Source organism: Mirounga leonina, unplaced genomic scaffold, assembly GCF_011800145.1.
Source record: "Mirounga leonina isolate KUSES-001 unplaced genomic scaffold, KU_Mleo_1.0 Mir_151, whole genome shotgun sequence".
NCBI classification, from domain to species: Eukaryota; Metazoa; Chordata; class Mammalia; order Carnivora; family Phocidae; genus Mirounga; species Mirounga leonina.
Window position 1 is genome coordinate 6169745 of NW_023270377.1, and position 21762 is coordinate 6191506.

The 21762-nt window shown below is 40.5% G+C and overlaps 1 protein-coding gene across 5 annotated transcripts in view; it reads left to right on the top strand.

Moving 5' to 3' along the window:
• The first annotated feature begins 1160 nt into the window (after positions 1-1160).
• USP40 (ubiquitin specific peptidase 40) overlaps positions 1161-21762 on the top strand; it is a 75546-nt gene continuing 54944 nt past the window's right edge. For 2 of the 5 annotated variants that reach the window (XM_035006815.1, XM_035006819.1), the window contains exons 1-8: positions 1161-1381; positions 3907-3974; positions 5338-5451; positions 8032-8196; positions 9826-9972; positions 12216-12359; positions 14782-14910; positions 21633-21728. In XM_035006815.1, coding sequence (XP_034862706.1) covers positions 1183-1381; positions 3907-3974; positions 5338-5451; positions 8032-8196; positions 9826-9972; positions 12216-12359; positions 14782-14910; positions 21633-21728 — 1062 coding nt within the window. In that variant the 5' untranslated portion in view covers positions 1161-1182. The remainder of the gene's footprint in view (positions 1382-3906; positions 3975-5337; positions 5452-8031; positions 8197-9825; positions 9973-12215; positions 12360-14781; positions 14911-21632; positions 21729-21762) is intronic. The other 3 variants (XM_035006816.1, XM_035006817.1, XM_035006818.1) reach the window with 3 other exon arrangements.

Here is a 21762-nt window from a genome sequence, read left to right on the forward strand (position 1 = left end):
TTCGAATGTGGGCCTGGGCCGGCTCGTGGGGCTGGGCTTTAGGCAGTAAGTGGGGCTGGCCGCTGGGGTTCTCGGGGTGGGGACGTGGGAGGCGCAGCGAAGCTGTGGGCGGCGCGCCTGAGGACTGCGAGGCGAGGGGCTTCCGCCGCGCTTTTCTGGCGTCGGGTCGGCGGTGCGGGGCCGCGGGGACCCTCTGTTTTTTCGCGCCCCTGGGCCCCGTAGTGGCGTGGAGGGCTGGAGGCCCCGGCCTCGGCCGCGGCGTCGGGGAGACCGAAATCCAGACCACGAACTTGAGGCCGGACTTCCCAGTTCCATTTTTTGGTGCTTTTGTTCCCCGAGGAACGGGTTGGAAAGGAATATATTGCATCTCGGCGCTTCCTGTCTCTCAGGAACTGAGCTAGGCGCTTTGCGTTTCTCATCTCCGGGTGACCCTCCTCCACACTCGAGGTGAGACCTTGAGCGGGTCCTGTAGGTCCCCACCGCTAATGTTGGCATCGCTGGATACGTAGTGGAGGGCCTTAGGTTGGTTTGAATGGCAGTCTTTTTTCCCCAGTGAACCTCTTTCTGGCTCTTTAGCTTTGGGACCATGTACTAAACTGCTGTAAAGATTAATTTGGTCCATTTAATTCCTTTGAGTGTCCTGATCTGGTACAAGAAGTGTGAGAAGCTGAGATTTCAGGAAGTGGTTGATGGTCCCCAGGCCCTTGTCAGCGCTCAGAATCTAGGATTGGCTTTGCCACCCCGGCAAGAGATGAGGTGTAATGAGGGGTTTTCTTTCTTTTTTCACCATGCCTTTATTTAAAAGCAGCTATTACTTATTGTGAGCCAAGCGCTGTGCACCAAGTGCCTTTCTTAAAAGTCTCTCATTTGGTTTAAATGACCCTGCATGGTAGTCGGTATCCCATTTTACATATAAGAACACAGGTTGGGTAACTTGCCTGAGGTCACCCAGGTGCTGTGGAGCAAGGAGGAGAAAATCCAGGTCTTGCAGTCTCCAAAACCCAAACTACTGGATAAACTTTCTAATAGGTAATCCCAAGTATAAGATTGGGAGATGTGTGGAAACTTTGTTTTAAAAATAAAAGCATTTGTATAACATGTCATTTTTTTTTTAAGGGTAGGCTCAAATTTTCACAATGTTTGGGGATCTCTTTTTTTTAAGGGTAGGCTCAAATTTTCACAATGTTTGGGGATCTCTTTGAAGAAGATTATTCCAGTGTGTCAAGTTATCAGTATGGAAAAGAGAAGAAATTAAAGACCAAAGCTGTGGAGCCACCGGCTCCTAGAGAATTCACCAATTTAAGCGGAATTAGAAATCAGGGTGGAACCTGTTACCTCAATTCCCTTCTTCAGACTCTTCATTTCACACCTGAATTCAGAGGTATGCTGTGTTACGTGCTTTTGATTAGTAATATGTACCCTTATCTCTACATGTAATCAATTAGGCAAAATTACAAATTATCTTAAAGGCGTATTCCCCAGTATGCGTTTATTGTTGCTAATGTAAGAAATGCTCATTTTCTCTGTAGGGAAATGTGAAGCTTGAATTAAATATATACTGTGCAAGCATAGTAATTTTTAGTAACAAAAAATAAGGCAATCGATTTCTTTTCTAATTCCTGTAATTTAAAATACAACATAAAGATTTTTGCCAGCCTTCGTTATTGTTATGCTATTTTTTTTTTTTTAGTTTTAAAATTTCTCTAAAGTAATAAACACTCCAGCCAGAGTTACCCAAAACAATTCTGTCCTGCCTTTTGGAGTGGGGACGGGGCGTCACATTATTTATACAGTCCACAATCATTTATCTGCAATTCTGAAATCCAGAATGTTCCGACACCTGATCTGAACTGGTTTGGCATCAGAACCTGACCTGATATGAGGCTGTTTATAGTCTTAGTTCTCTCACTGGGGTGGATATTTATTTATTACAGGAATATTAACTCCTTGATTAATGGATACTGTTTATCCCAAACCCTGCTGGGAATGTAATGTTAACATACTGTGACCCTTTCTTCATATTACCTTTCTAAAATCTGCAAAGTCCGAAGGCCCAAGATGTCAGATAAGGGACTATGTATAAGAAACAGAAACCCACTTGTATCAGCTCAATTAAAAGGGGGATTTACTGTAAGAATATAGGGGAATCTCCTTGAGACCACTACAGGAAGCCAGCCTGACCTCATTGGAGCCTTGATTTCTTGCCCCTGTTTTTCTGTTTGTCCCATTCCCGTCTCTGCAAACTAGCTTCCTCCACAAGGGTCTTAGTCTCTTTGATCCCTTGATTTCAGTATGAACATTACCTTTACATGGCCCTGACTGGGGCCTTCAGCCACAAAGCTGCATGACTGGCTCAGCTCTCCACAGTGTCTCCTTATACTGAGGACAGACAACTTGGCTCATCCTGTATCCAGTATCTCATCCGTCTTCCCATCACTACGAAATTTGGCAAATTTTTTGACATTTTCTGTTTGCTTCTAAGTTTAGAAAGACTTCCTGCCTCCAGAGATTTAGTAAATATTTACCATTATCCCCTCCCCGGGGCCATTCTAATGGATTAAGCTGCATGTGGAATTTCAGAATGGTGGCATTTGTCCTTGACGCCATCCTCTCCGTAAAAATCTCTCCCTAACGTATTCAGTTATTCCACTGTTAGAAATTTTCAACATACGTTTCAACAGATTACTAGGGAGAGTTAAATTTTTCCAAGTTTTAATATAGTTGAAGTAGCAAATTAGCCTTAAAAGAGACTGAGAAAGGTGATTGGTGGGCAAGCGGTCCAGGTTATACAGAGGGCCACTGAGCAAGGTTAGGGCTGAATGGAGAAGGCTACCGAGCAAGAGCCCAGGCCATCTTACTCTCAGCAAAGGAGATCGCTGGCCAAGCACGTGGGCTTGTATCTTAATGTGGGCTGTGCATTCCATATAAGGCTTCGTAGGAATCCTGATGCTTATTGAAGGGGAGATATAATTTAGAAGGGGTAAGAATTGGCAGAGTACTGGTGGGGAGAAGAATTCTGGAACTTTTTGGGATGGTATCTTGAGTAGGGCTGGATTGGGTTCCACTGTACTAGTCAGGGTGGCTGAGAGCACTGGGTAATAATTGTAAAAGTCCTTGTATGGTTTTATGCTTTAAGCTTTATGTTTGTAGTTCATTTCTTCTCAGTTCCTGCCAGGAGCTTAGGAGGAATATAACATTCATAAGCAGGGCAGCGGGGTTTTCAGAGGGACACAGTACCCATCCCATCCCTTCTCTCCCTAGAGTAGATCAAAGTTTCGTAGTAGGAGTTCACAGCTGGTTTGAATACAGACTTCCCGTAAGATTCTGATACGCCCTAGTGAGTGGCATGCGTAGACTTGGGAGTATAAAACAATTGTGGAGACTGGCCCTGGGTTACCAACTTATTGTTCCAGGTAAGGTCACTACCATCTGTTATTACCCTTAACACAGAAAAGACATTCTTATACCGAAAAAAGTAAGGGCGTTGAGAGTTAAAGGTGACCTTTCTCTCGAAAGGATGGTTGGAAGCCTCACATGTGGCTTGTGAATGAACACACATGACACTATTTCATATTGTATATTTCCCCATGTGGCTTTTGGGACCCACTGTCGTAGGCAATAGGAAGCCATCAAAGATTTCTGATGTTACTGTTTTTACTTTTATAAGCATAGTTTTCCTTTTATAGATCTTCTGTACTGAAACCTTAGCATGCCACTTTATATTGAGTCGGTGGTTAAAAGTAATGTTATCAGGAAGTAAAATGGGTAGAGTAACAGTATAAATACTGCCACAGTCATGCTTCTGAATCTTTAACTGATTTTATTTACTGGAGGCTTTGGCTTTCTAAAACACTTTGTTAAAATGAAATAACATCATTTATATCTCTGATTCTACGTTTTGTTTAGAAGCTTTATTTTCCCTTGGCCCAGAAGAGCTTGGTTCATTCGAGGATAAGGATAAACCTGATGCAAAGGTATTAAATCTATGATTTACAGGGTCTTTTTTTGGAGTATTAAAGAAATGTCTTTTAAGGAAGGAACTGAGTTCCTTATTCATAGAAATTCATAATTTGATTAATTACCAAATATTAATCTTTATTTTCAAGAAGTGACTTGGCCTATATGCGGGACTGAATGGAATCTTCTTTTCAAAAAAGAATTACTTCAAATATAGTGCTGGTACTGCTTTATAGACCTAGCTTGGTCAAGAAGGTATTTGCAACTGGCCCACACTAGCCTACCAGGAAATCTACTTAATGCACAGATTTGTAACAACAACTAAAAGTAGAGACTGGTGTTCTTTCAGTTTGATATTCTGGAAATAAGCTGAGTGAGGAATTGGTTTATTATAAGTACATATCTAATCTTCTTCCTGGCTTTAAATACCATTCAGAAGTTTATTGCTTTCAGGCTAAAATCTGCGTTTCTTAATAGGAGTCTTCTGTGGGGTGGGTGGGTGGCTCAGTCGGTTAAGCATCTGCCTTTGTCTCAGGTCATGATCCCAGGGTCCTGGGATCGGGCCCCACATCGGGCTCCCTGCTCAGTGGGGAGCCTGCTTCTCCCTCTGCCTGCCTGCCTGTCTGCCTACTTGTGATCTCTCTCTCTGTGTCAAATAAATAAATAAAATCTTTTTAAAAAAGTCTTCTGTAATCTGGCCCAGCTCTTCTCAAACCACCTGTGCTGCAAAGAGCCAATTTTTGTGTATTTCCTTTTCTTCCCAGTCTCTTGCAGATCATACTCTAATGTCAAATTGCCATAGAAGTGTCTAAAGTCTTATTCTTGCTTTATATATGAAAGTCCGGTCTGCCCACAAGGCTCTGAGCACCCTTCTCTGCCTGCTCTAACCCTCCCCACACCAGATAAAGCAGGAAGACCGTGAGGCAGGTGCATCCAGCTCTCTGAGGTTTCCAGACTCCACAGCAAGTGAGAGTCGTGACTGGAATTTTCCTCACAGGGAGTGGGTCTCTGAGAGGTTTCAGAGAAGGAGTGAACTAGCAGAGACTGAAATGGTTGGCAGCAATCAGTCGGGTGGTTTCTTAGGGCCTACGGGGGTGTTCATATTGATCTGTACTGTGTCAAGGTAGAAAACTCCAGATAGCTAAAACTTTTTGGATTGAATTAGAATTTTAGAAGAAAAGTGAATCTTACTTCATCCTGTGTAGTAGTTTTAAACTTCCTCCAGATTGAACTGAATGAACTAGGAAAGAGGAGAAAACTAGTCGGCAGTTCTTTTAAAACACTCCAACTAAAAAATAAATAAATAAATAAATAAATAAATAAAACACTCCAACTGATGTGAACAGATTTCATTTAGAAATGCATCTGCTTCTCGATCAGGTTCGGATCATACCTTTACAGTTACAACGGTTGTTTGCCCAGCTTCTGCTCTTAGACCAGGATGCAGCATCCACAGCAGACCTCACTGACAGCTTCGGGTGGACCAGCAATGAGGTACGAAGATCAGCTTCTCCAAGGAACAAAGTTACCAGCAATAAAGAGTAAACACTGGTTTAATAACATTATCTAACTTCCGTTAATTTTGTCTTAGGGTCTGAAGAAATAGTTTAAATATTTACTTCTCATGTTCAATAACTACAAGCCAGAGGTATATTTCTAGACACTTGCCCTGTGCAGGATTTTATGAATGGGTATGATTTGGCATGGGAGAGAGGGTTGTAGATAGAGGGAGAAGTAGAAGAACTGGTTTTTACGATTTCTACCCTTTATATAGTCTAGTTGGGATACAACATCTACTACATGCAAATTACCATTTATATAACAAACTGCTAATCAGCTCAGAAAGCCGACTGGCAATAATTCTGTCTGCCTTTATGACGTGCTTTTGTGTTTGGGTCTGGGTATTCTCATTGGAACACTCGCTTCAAGCAAAAGGGTAAAAACATTCTTGGCAGGTCTTTGCATTTTCCCTGTCCTGCTTTTCTCCAGACTCTCTTCATTTTCTTCCTGTATCTTCCTGTGTGTGGACGTTCTCTGATTTTCTGTTGGAGTTTCTAAAGAGTACTTCACTATATGCAAACACTAAACATGTCAACAGTGAGTAAAGGTGCTTGTTGTCAATATTGATGAGCTGCGATTTTTTTTTATGGACTACATGTATTCTTGAAAGAGAAAGGTGTGGGAGACTATCACAGAATTTAAAGAGGCAATGACCAGAATAATGTTATATTGCTTTCAAAGTAAACTTTACAGTGTGGTCTTCTAATGAGGAACACTCCTAAACCAGACAAGGTCGAAGAGGTAGGGCTTAAGCTTTGAAGAAAATGGGGTATCACACAGTTGAATTTCTGGTGTAGGGCAGGTGCTTAGGGTTAATTCCTTGTTCCTTCCTTGTTTTAAAAATGGCCTCTCTGTTGAGATACAATTCACATGCCATAAGATTCACTCTTCAGGGTACAAGTCAGCATTTGTTCAGTATATTCACAGAGTTGTACAACCATCATAACAGTCAATTTAGAACATTTTCATCACCCCAGAAAGAAACCCCATACCCATTAGCAGTCACTCTCCCCCGCCCCCCCCAGACCCTGGCAACCACTCACCACCTTTCTACCTTCCCAGATTTTCCTTTTTTGTGAATTTCACAGAAATAGAAATAGAATTATACGATATGAGATCTTTTTAAACTAGCTTCTTTCACTTAAAATCATGTTTTCAAGATTCAAGCATGTTGTAGTATGAATCAGCACTCCATCCCTTTTTATTGCCAAGTAACATCCTGCTGGAGGGATAGGCCACATTTTTTTTAATCTCGTCATCAGCTGATGGATTTTCAGTTTTGATCATGAGCTTCCACTGAGTTGCTGATTTCATACTCTTAAAGCAGTGAAAACCTTATTTATTAATCTCTAAATAAAATCTCTCAGGAAACCTGCTAGGATTGGTAGAGAGGGACTCAGAGACACCTTTGCCAAACTTAGAATTGTTCAGAAACAGAGCTTGAAAACTTGCACAGGTTCCCTTCAGAGGCAGTGATACAGGAGAAATTTAGTCTAAGTCTTGTATGTTGAAAAACAAGAAAAAAGATCCTGAGGCCCACTTCTTGCTCCAGCTTTCATCCACTTTATCAGCTTCTTTTCACATGACACTTTTCTTTAAAATTGTCTTCCCTCATGGTCTCTACTTCTGCACCTTTCATTTGTTCATGTACCTCCTTTCTGCCTTTCTTGTCAAAGTCACTCATGACATCCATGTGCCAAGTTCTAGGAGAGACTTCTGTGCTCTCAGCGGGCTCGCAGGGGCACTCACCACCCCTCCCCACCCCCCACCCCATCAAAGCACCAGCTTCCACTTGTTCCTTCTTTGTTTTAAAAATGGCCTCTCTGTTGAGATACAATTCACATGCCATGAGATTCACTCTTCAAGGTACAAGTCAGCACTTGTTCGTGACCTCATCTCCCAGTCCCCTCCCAACCCCCCACTGCTCTTCCTCCTCTGCTCCACTTCTGAGTGTTGGTGTCCCCCTTGGCTCTGGTTTATCAGTCGTTCTTAAGGCATTCAGTGTGTTCTCACACAGTCGCATGACTCGTGGTGGAGTGAAGCGAGTGCCATCAGAATTTTTCTCATCTCTGTGTTACTTGGTTTATATCTGTAAGGAGTAAATTCTGGTTCTTTTCAAATGCTGATAATTCAGATCCCCTGATGTAAGTGAGATGTTGCCAGCTCTGAGAGACTGCTCTGTGCCTGTTGTGTTCTTCACTCCTCTGCTTCTGTGGTGTGGCCATGTGTGTGGTTTCCCACACGAATAAAAGCACTTTCCTGTTGCAAGTGAGTTGAGTTATATGTGCACCCTGAACACCACCTGTTCATATTTCATTTTGGAGCGAAACTAAGAGCAGTGGTGATCTCTTAACCTGATCTCGGTTTGTTTAGCTTAGTCATCCTTAATATTTGATCAAGGCTTACCTTTGGATTTCTAGATAAATCTTGTGTTTTGTAACCAATACCATTTTAAAAATCTGTTTTTAAGAATCTGAAGCACAAAATTACATTTAAAAGTTACCTGTTTTATAGGAAATGAGGCAACATGATGTGCAGGAACTGAATCGAATTCTCTTTAGTGCTTTGGAAACTTCTTTAGTCGGGACCTCCGGCCATGACCTCATCAATCGTCTGTATCATGGAACCGTTGTTAACCAGGTTGTTTGTAAAGAGTGTAAGAATGTCAGTGAAAAGCAGGTGAATATGCAAGTGTGTTGTAGTAATAAGTTATATCGTAAGTTATAACGCACATAATTAAATCTGTGATCTGTAACACCATGTGAGGAGCAAGGTGTTTATTACTAGAAATAACCTTATCAGGTTTTTTTTCTTTTACTCTAACTACACTTCAATCCTAAATTTATAATCCAGATTTCTTCATATAAACTGAAAGAAGCAAATGTCTTAAAGCATAGCTTTAATCTTTTATTCAGTTCTCTGATATTCAGAAAATAAATTTGGGGGATGTTTATAGGTAGAGGTCTGTGCCCTCATGAGAAAAGCCAGTATCATGGTTGGTGGGAGTATTGCAACAAAAGTTAATTAAAGAAGTAATAAAAATAGAGCATACTAAGGAATGTTTACATTGATAAACATCTATAATTAAATACTGGATTTCGTTTATTAATGTCCTTCAGAAAGTTCATTTGTACATGTGTGAGGTTATGTTGTCCATTTAATCTCATTGGAAATTAGAAATCGGAAATTTACTGACGAAATAGAATAATCTCCACATGCTCTATAAATCTTGTACAGCACATGATTGCATCACTGAACAGTTGTCCCTTAATGAAAATCTCCTTTTGTTATCGCAAGAGTTATAGAAAATTGCTGTGATTGACTATGGGTAAAAAATCAAATGCCATTTTCTAAATTTTGCATTAATTGCTTTTTTGGATACAAATATATATATTCTTTTTCTGCTTTTTATGAAAGACTTGGGAATAAAAAATACTTTTTGGTCCTTCTGCCTGTGCTACTAGAGAGTTTGGTCAGCCTAGTTTGGAAATATTAAGACGTTGTGTGTCTTTGGATTACCATATGATTGACTTAACTATACTGTAATAATCACAAAGAAATTTCAAGAAATAATGTATATGAAGGCACATAATTATCAACTTTAACTTTTCATACATACATATTATAAACTGTATGTGTTGCTTGTATTTAGATTTCCACCACGAACTAGTTAGAACTCATTATTTTACAGTCCCTGTAATAACCCTTTAGAGTAATGCTAATGCACACACACACAAAACTGAATGGTTTAAACTTGTCAGATTTTAAGTGTTTATTACTATAAGTAAATTATAATTCAAATGTAGTTAGAGTCGATAGACTCCTGTTTGCAAAATGCTCTCCTCTTAATTTTTATAAAAATACCTTTTAATCCTGGCTCAAAACAATTTTTTTCTTACAACTTCCTTAGTATATCTTAAGCCAGCCCTAGCAGAAGAGGAGGAGGAAGTGGGGTTTACACTAGAGACTCCAGCCCTGCCCATGACTAAGACAGAACTGATAAGCACCACACACTTACCAGTTCAGATGTGTGTTCGGTGGTTTGTTTTAGTTCCTGCTAAAATAGGTTTGATTATAGCTACAACGAACTTAAGAAAATCCTGATGTATTCTTAAGCCAAATTATAATTTGTTTTAGGGTAATTATGTGTGATCAATTTCACAGTATCTGATTGGGAGGTCTATACCTTCACACATACGGTGTTTTAAGGAAAAGTTACTGTTATTCCCAGTATATGTGGGAGTTGGTGATGTGTTCGTGAACCACTGTGGAATTGTTTTTTCAATATTATATTCATGTGTATTTCAGGAAGACTTCTTAGATCTAACAGTAGCAGTCAAAAATGTGTCAGGTTTGGAAGATGCCCTCTGGACCATGTATGTAGAAGAGGAAATGTTTGACTGTGACAACTTATACCACTGTGGGACTTGTGACAGGCTGGTTAAAGCTGCGAAGGTAAGACAGATACCTGCCTTCTCCCAGGGGCCCACTCAGTACTTGGTAGCATGAAGGTTTGCCAGGTGAAGTCCGCTTGTATGAGAAAGTCTGGAAGATACACATGAACCTCTTAATTGCAGCTAAGGATTGAAAAGACAGTTAACTTTCTACATATATCTGTATTTTAATTTTTTGCAATCAAGAATGTTTTTAAACTTTCAACCCAACAGGTCTCTCAACTTCTTCCTGTCCCAGGAAAAATTTATGTGTACTTCAGTGTTTCTTAAATGTGCCTTTTTTAAAAATAAACTCCCCTGTTCTGCTCTAGGAACAAGTAACCAAGTTGTTTGCAAACTTGGTTTTGCAAACTTGGTTTGCAAAAAAGTTGGTTCGCAACTTGGTTTGCTTTTTGCAAACTAACATAAGGAAGAAGGCAATGGATTTTTATTTCTGCCAAGAAGCTCATTGAGCTTTCCTTTCTTTGCTTAGTACTGCGAAAACAGCTTCGTTTTCTGCACATGGAGTTACTTTACAATACTGACAGGTACACCCTCCCTGACTAGCAAGTCTAATACGCCCCTTCTGCCTCCCCCAGTGGGGATTCTCATCTTGCCGATTAAAGGGCCTGATAGGGTACCTGTGGGTTTCTTACTCAGGGATGAGAGGAAGGCAGGCCTTAGTAACTTAACTATTCCACTGCTGCTGGATGATGTGATGGGCTCTCCAGTTGGTGGTTAGTGGGCACCGGCTTGTAGAGCTCCCACAAAAGATGGGTCTTTGTAGTTACCTGTAACAGAGAGCACCATTCCTAGAGTTGACAGTTACTGAATTTTCCAACAAACAGAATGAGGACTGATTCATAGAACATACCATATCGATTTAGATCCTGCAGGTTGTAGGGGAGAATGTTAAAAAAAAACTCCATGCCTGTAGCTTTCACAATAGGATTGGAAACCAGGGTAATTTTACACTGTTTAATGTGTATTTCCATCCAACCTTTGCCTTTTTGTGACACGCAAATAGGTTTATCTTTCGCTTATCGATTTTGCATTTCACCTTTGGTGTTAAAACTGCAATCTAATAAATATAAAATTCAGAAGATGAAAAGTCTTGGAAGGATACTTAAATACATTCTTAATTTTGGTTGAACTTATTTGCACATTAGTAAAACAAGAACCTTTAGCTCAACGAAAGCAGTTCTTGGCATGTACTTTTTATGTTATTGGTTTAATTCTTTTTCAGTGGAAATTTTTTCATCTCAATACTTTTAAAATTGCATCCTAAATTTCCATTTGTTGTGCTACCTAAATTAATGTAGGTTTTCTTACTCTGAGCAGACTTTTCTCAGCTGTAGTATAGATGAGATACTTGGGTATCTCATATTGTCAACATATTGGACAATCTGCCGTGTTACATTGCTGTTTTTTCACTTAACTTTTTTTTAACCCCCAATTTGTGGAATTGTTTTAAATTCCTTTTTAGGAATGTTAGATATTTATATGTAAGGATAATATTATAATTAAGGACAATTTTATAGATGGAAAGGATTTTTTTGCCACTCCATACCCAACATACCATTAGTGTTAAGGGGTTGGGAAGCTGATGACTTTTAAATAAAACGCAGCATCATCTAGCATTTTGTTTTAAAGCAGGGAAATAAAAAAAACCTTTTTTACCTGCTTTTAAGGACAGTCATTATAAAACCCCAATCAATGGGTCTTAACATTTGGGGAGTAAGAGCCTTTTGAAAGTCTAATGAAAACTGTGGATCTTCTCCCCATAAAAATACAAGTACGCAGACCATGTAATTTCAAGGGTTCAGATCCACTGAAATAGGTCCATAGGTCCCAGGTGAAGAGCTCCAGTCCTTCAGTAAATAAAAGGACCGTGTGCTAGGCCAAGTGGAGGCCCCGAGGAGGCCAGGACTCACACAGGGAAGGAGCAGTGTTAAAAGGGGGAGCACCAGTTACAACACGCTTGTCGGATAGCTTTGATGATAGGATATCAACACTAAAAACATGAACTTGGGTTGTAAATTTTTAGTTGTTAACATAAATGAGCAATATCACTTTTAGTCCCATAAAAGAGATGAATTCATATCAAGAGCGGACTTGAATCCAAGATGATGAATTTATGTGATTGAAGGATACGTTTCTCTTAAAACTGCATCACAGGTTGCTTTTTCATATCTTAAGAAACATTATGTATTCTTTTCTATAACTCTGCTTTTAAAACAACTGTAAAAATTTTTCTTTCAACAGTCGGCCAAATTACGTAAGCTGCCTCCCTTTCTTACTGTTTCATTATTAAGATTTAATTTTGATTTTGTGAAGCGTGAACGATACAAGGAAACTAGCTGTTACACGTTCCCTCTCCGGATCAATCTCAAGCCTTTTTGTGAACAGGTTTGAATTATTTTATTGTGAAATTCTTTCTTTTCTCCTCTCAAGATAGGGTCTTTTATTGGCCTCATTTTCGGTTGGCTTATTGCAGAATCTTTCAACCTGGCACAGTTAATATTTTGAGTTGGGTAATTCTTTGTTGTGGGTGCTGTATCCCATGCATTGTAGGGTTGTAAGCTGCATCCCTGGCCTCTGCCCGCTAGATGACAATAGCATCCCACCCTCCCACCCCACCCCCAGTAGTGACAAAAATGTCCAGACCTTACCAAGTGTCCGTGTCTCCTGGGGGAGAGTGTGGATAAAATCAGTCCCAGCTGAGAACTGCCGGTTTATTACAGTCCTTTTGAGTTTCCAAAGTACACATTTGTTCTCAGTTCTTTTTATTAAACTCTCCTTGAAAAATCTTTGAAAAGAAACTTAAGAACAAAATTAGAAATGACCCAACATTAGGAGAAATGACCATTAATTAGTACCTTATTATTTGGATTTAGTTTACATGAGATGCAATAATGAATTACACATCTAGAAAGTGAATAGGTGATTGGAATTTTGCTAGAATTTATAATCTTTGAGATACAGGAAGGAAAGTTTTGAAAACACATTAATTATGCAATGTCCTTCATAAGCCATTTTAAAATATTTTCTACACAATCGCTATACATGCCAAGATCAGAGTCATGAGACTCCTGCATTTCTTACTACAAATCGTTATTTGTATGTTTATCAAGACCAGAAAGAACATTTATTAAGTAGCTATTGAGTTTCTTTGTATAAAAATTATATTTTCTTTATTCTTCCGTTTGGATGGGCCGCCTTCTCCTTCAAGCCTGATAGCTGAGCTTTTTGGGTTTTGTTTGATTGACACATAAAGAATGAGCAGTTTTTCCAGAGTAAGTTAATATACCCTCCCCCATTTACTGCCTGAATAAAACAGTTTTTGGGGGCGCCTGGGTGGCTCAGTCGATTAAGCATCCAACTCTTGATCTCAGCTCAGGTCTTGATCTCAGGGTTGTGAGCCCTTGCATTGGGCTCCATGCTGGGCGTGAAGCCTACTTAAAAACAACAACAACAAAAATTTTTTTTCAGGATAACTGAGTTAATTCTTTTATAATTTTCCAGTTTTGTTGAGAAATAATTGACAGACATCACTGTACATTTAGGATGTACAGGATGATGGTTTGATTTACATATATTGCAAAATGACCACACTAGATTTAGTTAACATGTATCATCTCGTATGGAAAAATTTTAGCTTTTTTAAAAAAAAAAGTAGTTTTGGGGCACCTGGGTGGCTCAGTCGTTAAGCGTCTGCCTTCAGCTCAGGTCATGATCCTGGGGTCCTGGGATCGAGCCCCGCATGGGGCTCCCTGCTCCGCGGAAAGCCTGCTTCTCCCTCTCCCACTCCCCCTGCTTGTGTTCCCTCTCTCGCTGTCTCTCTCTCTGTCAAATAAATAAATAAAATCTTTAAAAAAAATAAAAAATAAAAAGAAGTAGTTTGTCACATTATCTTAACATACTTTGAAATTACAAAATTGAAATAGGTGAACCATTGAGCCACTAGCTAAGAAATTGACCATAATTTTACTTTTTGATTTCTGTATTCATGAAAAAAATTGTCACTTTGCACCTTTGTTCATCTCTCTTTTGCCTGAACCAGACATTTTAAAAATACTACTTACTTTAAAAGTACAAAAAAATAAAAGTACAGTGTTTCAGGGAAATAAGTTTCTTCGATAATTGGCACCCTTCAAGTAGCATGTTCACATGCAAAGTATCTCTTAACCTAAAGTAGATTTTTTTTTAATGCCAGTATAAGTGTTCATTAGTTGGGTCAGTCATAATTATAGAGCACGTTAATTATAGAAAAGATTGATCATAGAAGAAACCTGTTCATCCCACTAAACTGCCTCTAAACAAACGGCTAGTATTCACAATTGCTTAATTCCTGTGCTGTGGAGTGCAGTGTCAGGGGGGTGAGAGTGGATGTGGCTCTGACTCTGAGGCCCATGTTGGAGTATGGGACAAATTCAACAGCTAAAGAACACGTTTCTAAAGCAGCATAGTAGGTATAATACAAAGATGGTTTTCTCTTGCTAAAACTATCGCAGACGCATTGGGGAGTGTGTTTTATTAGCCCTTTGGTGTACACGATCTTAGCCAAAGTACATAAAAATAACATTTTGTGTGTTTTCATATTTAAGAGGCAGAATTCGCTTGGTTGTTGTGTGATTGGTATTAGATGAATGATAGTTTTCAATCTAAGAATTGAAAATTTTTAAATTTAAAGCCAGTTACTCAAATTTATCTTAATTTACCCCTAAATAATGATAATAAACATTTTCATAGTTGAAATTCTTCCTTCTCTTTGGTCATGTATCTTCCCATTTTACGTAAACTCTCACTGTCTATGCTCTTTTTTTCACAGAGTGACTCGGACGACTTGGAGTATGTCTATGACCTTTTCTCAGTTATTGTACATAAAGGTGGTTGCTATGGAGGACATTACCACGTGTATGTTAAAGATGTCGATCATCTGGGAAACTGGCAATCCCAGGTAAGCATAGAAATTAGTTCTGGTCTTACTTTGGTGAGGATCATCTTTTGCCATAGTTATGTGTATTTACCCTCAGAAATTTTTATAGGCATGGAAAGTCGATACAGTTAGTTTTAAGTTTTTATTTCTAAATAGTTTCATACTTACAGAAAAATAACCGGCAGCGTAGGAACACCTTCTATGGATACTCTTCACCTGCATCCTTCAGTTGTTAACGATTTGCCAAGTTTGTGCAAACACACACACACACAGTTAATGTTATCTTATGAGTACTAAACCATCTGAAATTAAGCTGAAGACATCAGGTCCCTCTACCCCTAAATACTTCCGTGTTTATCTCCTGAGAATAAGGGTGTTCCCTTACGTAAGCGTAGATCAAAATCGGAAACTCCTGCATTGAAATACTACTCTCTAATAAAGAGTTTATACTCCGACTCCACCAGTTGTCTCATCAGATCCTTTACAGCATTTTCTTCCCCACCCTAGTGCCAAGTGCAGGGTCCTGCATTATATTTAGTTAGCATATCTCTTAGATCTCCTGTAATCAATAACCGTTCCTCGGCTTCTCTTTGTCCTTCGTGGCACCAGCCAAAGATGATGAAGATTTTCCTCCTATACTGTCTTCTAAAAGTTTTATAGTTTTGCCTTTTACATTTTAAACTTCTCAGTCTTTCTGGAATGGTTTCCTGTGAATGGGGTATGATTTCTTTTTTTTTTTAACCTGGTTGCCCATTACCATTTACTGAATAATCCATTCTTTCCCCACCAATCCACAGTGCCAGTTCTGTTATATCAATTGTTTATTTATGTATGAGTCCTTTGGGGCCCCTCTATTCTGTTTCATTGTTCCTTTTTTCTATTCCTAGGCCAATACCACATTGTTTCTTGTTTTTTTAAGATTTTTTATTTATTTATTTGACAGAGAGAGACACAGCGAGAGCAGGAACACAAGCAGGGGGAGTGGGAGAGGGAGAAGCAGGCTTCCCGCTGGGCAGGGAGCCCGATGCGGGGCTCAATCCCAGGACCCTGGGATCATGACCTGAGCCGAAGGCAGACGCTTAACGACCGAGCCACCCAGACACCCCGACATTGGGTTTTTTTTTGTTTTTTGTTTTTTGGGTTTTTTTTTTAAAGATTTTATTTATTTATTTGAGAGAGAGAGAATGAGAGACAGAGAGCACAAGAGGGAAGAGGGCAGAGGGAGAAGCAGACTCCCTGCCGAGCAGGGAGCCCGATGTGGGACTCGATCCCGGGACTCCAGGATCATGACCTGAGCCGAAGGCAGTCGCTTAACCAACTGAGCCACCCAGGCACCCGCCCCGACATTGTTAATTTCTGTAGCATTATAGCAGTCATGATATCTGGTAGGGCAAGTGTCCCTATGTGATGTTATTCTTCAGGAGTGTCTTGGCCTTTTATTCTTCTGTGACCGTTTCTAGAGTCAGCTTGTCAGTATTCACAAACACACAACACCCATTCTCAGAAGTAGAATTTTGAACCTATATCTATAAGTCAGATAAATCTTTTCATATTTTAGAGCTTCTTATTGAAAAAGCTTTGCAATTCTCTTAAGAATTTGCAGATGTTCTGAGGTAGAGCGCTACCTGAACGTCTAGTTCCAATTATTTGCAATGGGAAGAATCAAAGTGTGTTACACACCAACCCCAAACTCTCAACCAGTTGTCTAACATGTACCTAAAACACAGTGAAATTTCCGTCTGTACGTTACAGACCATGGTGGGAGGATGTAGAATGCTTATGACATCTTCCCGACTGTCAGGTGCTCTTGTTAACAGTAGTTGCACCACATATAGTAATATAGCTTCTCTGGGTGACAACAGTGTTCTAGATGCATCTTCTCTTCGTTGGCATTGTTTGCTTTTCAGAACATCCGTTTGCATTTCTCATGCTCCGTCCATTGTACTTTGGTATTAAAAAGTATATGGATATTTAAAAAGTCAAACTTTTTGTTTGGTATTTACCAGGGAGACGTTCTGTGGGGCTGTGTCTCAACTTTATATTTTTTGGACTATTTGTGGCTGGTGTATGAAATGCAGTTACCGTTCGTTTATTGATTTTACAAATCAGCCATCTTGCTAAACCTTCTTACGCTGCAGACATCTTTGGAGAAAGACTGTTTTGTTTCACCCTTCCCAGTCCTTTACCTTCCATTTCGTTCGGCCGAGAATGCCGTACACACCTCACTCCCAAATGCTTGTGCCACGTTTGCCAAGACGCTGGTTTGTGGGACACATTCCCATTCAGACCAAGGGAAGGTCTCCTACCCTCATCTGGTCTCATTTGGCCCTCAAGGTTTCTGTGCTTAGTTGGAGCTGATTCCTCTCAGGCTGCCTGTCTTCGCTGCTTTCCTATTTCCAGGGTCCTGTAGTAGAGAGTTCGGGTTCTCTAGAGCAGCCTTCTCCCCGCCCTTCTCAGACAATTATTTGAGCTTCATTTCACTTTCCCTAAAAAATGATGTTGAAGGTTTTTCTCAGATGCCGATATAAGCTTGTAAACAGGTCTAATAAATATTATGTGGTTCATTTCTTCGCCTTGCCCACTGTAGTCTTGGCTTTTTTTTTCCAGGTATGCCTTCATCTGTGTAACCTTTTTTTCCAGTGTTGCCCTGTCTCTTCAGTCTGAGAAAGGACTCCCACTTTCTGCCCTGGTTCAGCTTCCAGCTCAGGGCATGCACCTCTGCTCTCCTCAGCACCACTCCAGCTTTTGTTCAGCCACCGTCTGATTGCCGGCACTTTTAGAGGTGCTGAGGTTTAGCGTCAGTCTTTGACCCATCAAATACTTATTTGCAGTTTCATTTTCCAGTTCATCATTGAGGTCACACACAGAGATAGCCTCGTACAGCGGTGAGGTCACGTGTCTCGAGCGGTGATTCTCTCTTCGGTGTCTTCGTTCTGGGTTGTGCTTCCTTGGACAGCTCCATGCTTACATGTTCACTTCCTCAGAATCACTTTGCTCTTTTCTGTCATTGTCGGGCTTTTCTCCTGGGTCTGCTGTGTGACTCGAGAGGGCACACAGGCACTCTGTCATTTGGTTTTGCTCTCCGCACTGCTTCTCTGTTCCTGAAGCTTTGTTACATTAGCAAGGTCTTCCTCTAGGCTTGAAGAACAATCGGAAGATCGCTTTCCATTTGTGCTTAGTATTTCTCCTTATTCATGCCTTCTGTGAAGCATCCCGTTTGTTAAATTTTTTCCTTATTCTGTTCTTCCAGAATCACTACTTTTTCATCCAGAGCTCTATGGTGTTCAAATAATGAGTAGTGCTTTAAGAATTTCAACTTCAGTACATATACCTGCTGGACCCTGCCTGTCTTTTTATTACCATTATTCTGAGAGATTTCTTGCGCCCAGAGACATAGGATTCCATATGTTCTAATCATAGCCTGGTATTGTTCTTTCTTCTTATAGTTTGGCAATTTCTTCTTCCCTTTCAAGGAGCTGTTCCCTGCATTCATGGAGTTCTTTAGTAGGAACTGTCTGCAAAGAAATAACTTACGTGACCAATCGGACATAATTTTCCCTGCTTTTAAGGCAACATTTCAGAGGCTCCTGGCTGGCTCAGTTGATAGAATGTGCAACTCTTGATCTCAGGGTCGTAAGTTTGAGCCCCGTGTTGGGTGTAAAATTTATTTTAAAAGACAATAAAAATAATAAAGGCAACATTTCTGTCTCTTTTTTTCTAGAAGATGATCCCTTTCTTCTAGTATGGAGGCCATTAACTATTCAAAATGTGACTAGATCTGGCTGTGAAAAGGAGCCTGATCTTTGCTTTCTGCTTCTTTAGAGACCTTTTGCTTCATCGATGGTTGAGTGACATTTTCTTGCACATTTGAGGAAGTGGGTCAGAGAAGGCTTCACAACAGCTCCCAGTAGGCAGCCCCGAAGCAGTTCCTACTGTCCCAGCAAGGCCAGGGTTGGACACTGGCGAAGTGGAGGAGGACTGGGCCTGTTTGTCACCTGTGCTGGTCAGATAGGGGGCAGTGCTGGCCTGTCTCTCCCCTTCTGCCATTTTTAAATCTCTTTCCTTAATCACATCTTAAACATATTAAACATGCTATTTTATTGGTCTGATAATTGCAGTATCTGAAGGCTTTGTAGGTCTGATTTGGGTATCTGCTGATTCTTTTTTTTAAGATTTTATTTATTCCTCTGAGACACAGAGAAAGAGAGCATGAGCAGGGAGAGAGGCAGAGGAAGAGAGAGAGAAGCAGGCTTCCCGCTGAGCAGGGAGCCCGATGTAGGGTTCGATCCCAGGACCCTGGGATCATGACCTGAGCCGAAGGCAGATGCTTAACCATCTGAGCCACCCAGGCGCCCCTGGATATCTGCTGATCCTACTTCCTTATGATCTTGTTATTTTAGACTATAGCCTTGTTTGGTTGGTTTTTTAAGAATGTGATTTACTGGAGTAACTTGAGGACTGAGTTGAAAGTGCCTTCCTCCGAAAAAAGTGTTTACCTCTATCACGTGCTTGGGGTCACTTCCAACCCTACTTTAAAATCAGGTCTTGACTTACTGGTTTTAGAGCCATGCAGCTAATGTAAATTTGGACCAGGAACCCACATGGGGACCTACTTGTGATGACAAAGTATTAGAAATGTTTTTCTACCTTTATCCAGTATCGAGGTCAAAGCAAGCCAGTTCCTCATTGTCCTTTGTTGTGGGGTGGATTTTTTCTAGGTCGAGTTTGTACTGAGAAGGTAGGTACCTCTTTCTTTCTAGCTGCCTGCTGAAATTTATCTTTGTGGTATAATTTTTAAAAAGTATATACTTGGGGCGCTTGGGGTGGCTAAGTTGGTTAAGTGTCCGACTCATGATTTCAGCTTAGGTCATGATGTCGTGGGTCGTGGGTCGTGAGACTTGAGATTCTTTCTCTCCGTCTCCCTCTGCCCCTCTGAACCCAGCTCATGTGTACTCTTTCAGTCTCTCTCTTTCTCTCAAATAAGTAAATCTTTAAAAAAAAAAAAGAAAGAAAGAAAGAAAGAAAAAAGTATATACTTGGTTCTTGGAATAGAGGTCCTTGAAATTGCATGAGTGATAGGCATGTCTTTTGTTGTTCATAATGAACCCCTTTCGACCACACCTGAGTTCATGCTAATGGGATGACTCTTGGTGGGGCGTAGATATCTTCAGAGTGAGGGCTGGTCACTAGAGGAACAACCACATGAATAGAGCATTGGTGTTTTTAGCCCCAGCTCCTGACCCGTGGAGGGAAGAGGAGCTAGTGATTGAGTTCAGTCAGTCAGTCATGCCTGAATGTTGAAACTTCGATTAAAACTCTGAAGCAAGGTACGCCTGGGTGGCTCAGTTAGTTAAGCATCTGCCTTCAGCTCAGGTCATGATCTCAAGGTCCTGGGATCGAGCCCCACATCGGGCTCCCTGCTCAGCAGGGAGTCTGCTTCTCAGAACCTCTCCCCCTACCCCTGCTCGTGCGCGAGCTCGCGCGCTCTCTCTCAAATAAATAAATAAAATCTTAAAAAAAAAAAAAAAAAAACAATTCAAACCAGGAGGCTAAGGGAGCTTCTGGATGGTGAACACATCCACATGCAGGGAGGGTGGCCACCCTGACTCCATGGGGACAGAAGCTCCTACTCTCAGGGCCCTTCCTGACCTCACCCTATGTACCTCTTCATCTGGCTGTTCATTTGTATCTTTTGTACTAAACTGTAGTCCTGTGTATAAGGTCCTGAGTTCTGTGAGCCATTCCAAGAAATTATCAAACCTGAAGTGGGAATTGTAGGAACCCTAGAATTTGTAATCAGCCAGGCAGAAGTGCAGATGGCCTGGGACCCCATTTGTGGCTATTGTCTGAAGTGGGGGCAGTCTTGCAGGACTAAATGAAGTTAGTATCAAAACTGAACTGAATTGTGAGACCCAGATGGTGTCAGAGGACCACAGAACTGGTTGTTTGGAAAACCAATCATTCAACTCCATACTTTGGGGGGTCCTTAGACTTTGTCTCCCATACCTCATCCTGTATGAGCATCAGAGTAGAAGCTGTGTCAGCAAGGTGGGACAGCTGGAGGCCTCTACCCTGGATTTCCTCCCTGGGTTCCCATTTCACTTGTTCTCTGAGGATTTCCCTGATACTCTCTTGGTAATTCAGTGTGTGTTTTAGCATTTTTAGCAATCTTTTAGTAGAATAGTTGTATTTAGTCTACCATTTTGTTTTGCTGTCTCTTTATTACTTTTGTCTCTTGTTATTAGGTCTATTTGATTTATGGTTTTAAGTCAAATGAAAATATTTTTGCAAGATGGCGTGTATAAAAAAAAATCAGTGAATAAAAATACCTTGTTTTGACATGTTCCCTAATAACTTCATAGAGTGGGGTGCAAATTTGGACGATCAGGAAGTAGAAGCGAGCACTGAGCTGCTCTTGCCAGTGACACACAACATGTCAGGATTCGTAGGGTGCAGCTGAAGTGGTGCCTACCGGGAACCTGTCGGGACCTACCACGTGTGTGTTGTGCTGGGAGTTATCTCACGGTCCCGTTCACAGAGAATGCCAGAGAGGTTAAATGACGTATCGGGGATTAGTCAGCCAGAACTGGAAATCAAAGCCAGGTCTGCCGAATTCCAAAGTATACATAAGTTATAACGATGTTTTTATCGTCATTTCTCCATTTTGAAACTTCCACAACACGAACATTTCTATTTTGTTAATTACCTTTTAAGGGATAAATTTTTATTGTTTTCCTTTCTAGGAGGAAAAAAGCAAACCAGATGTGAATTTAAAAGATCTCCAGAATGAACAAGAGATTGACGATCCACTGATAATTCTGAAAGTGATCTTACTACAGGTAGAGAGAGAGTTTATATTTGTGTGTGTGTTTC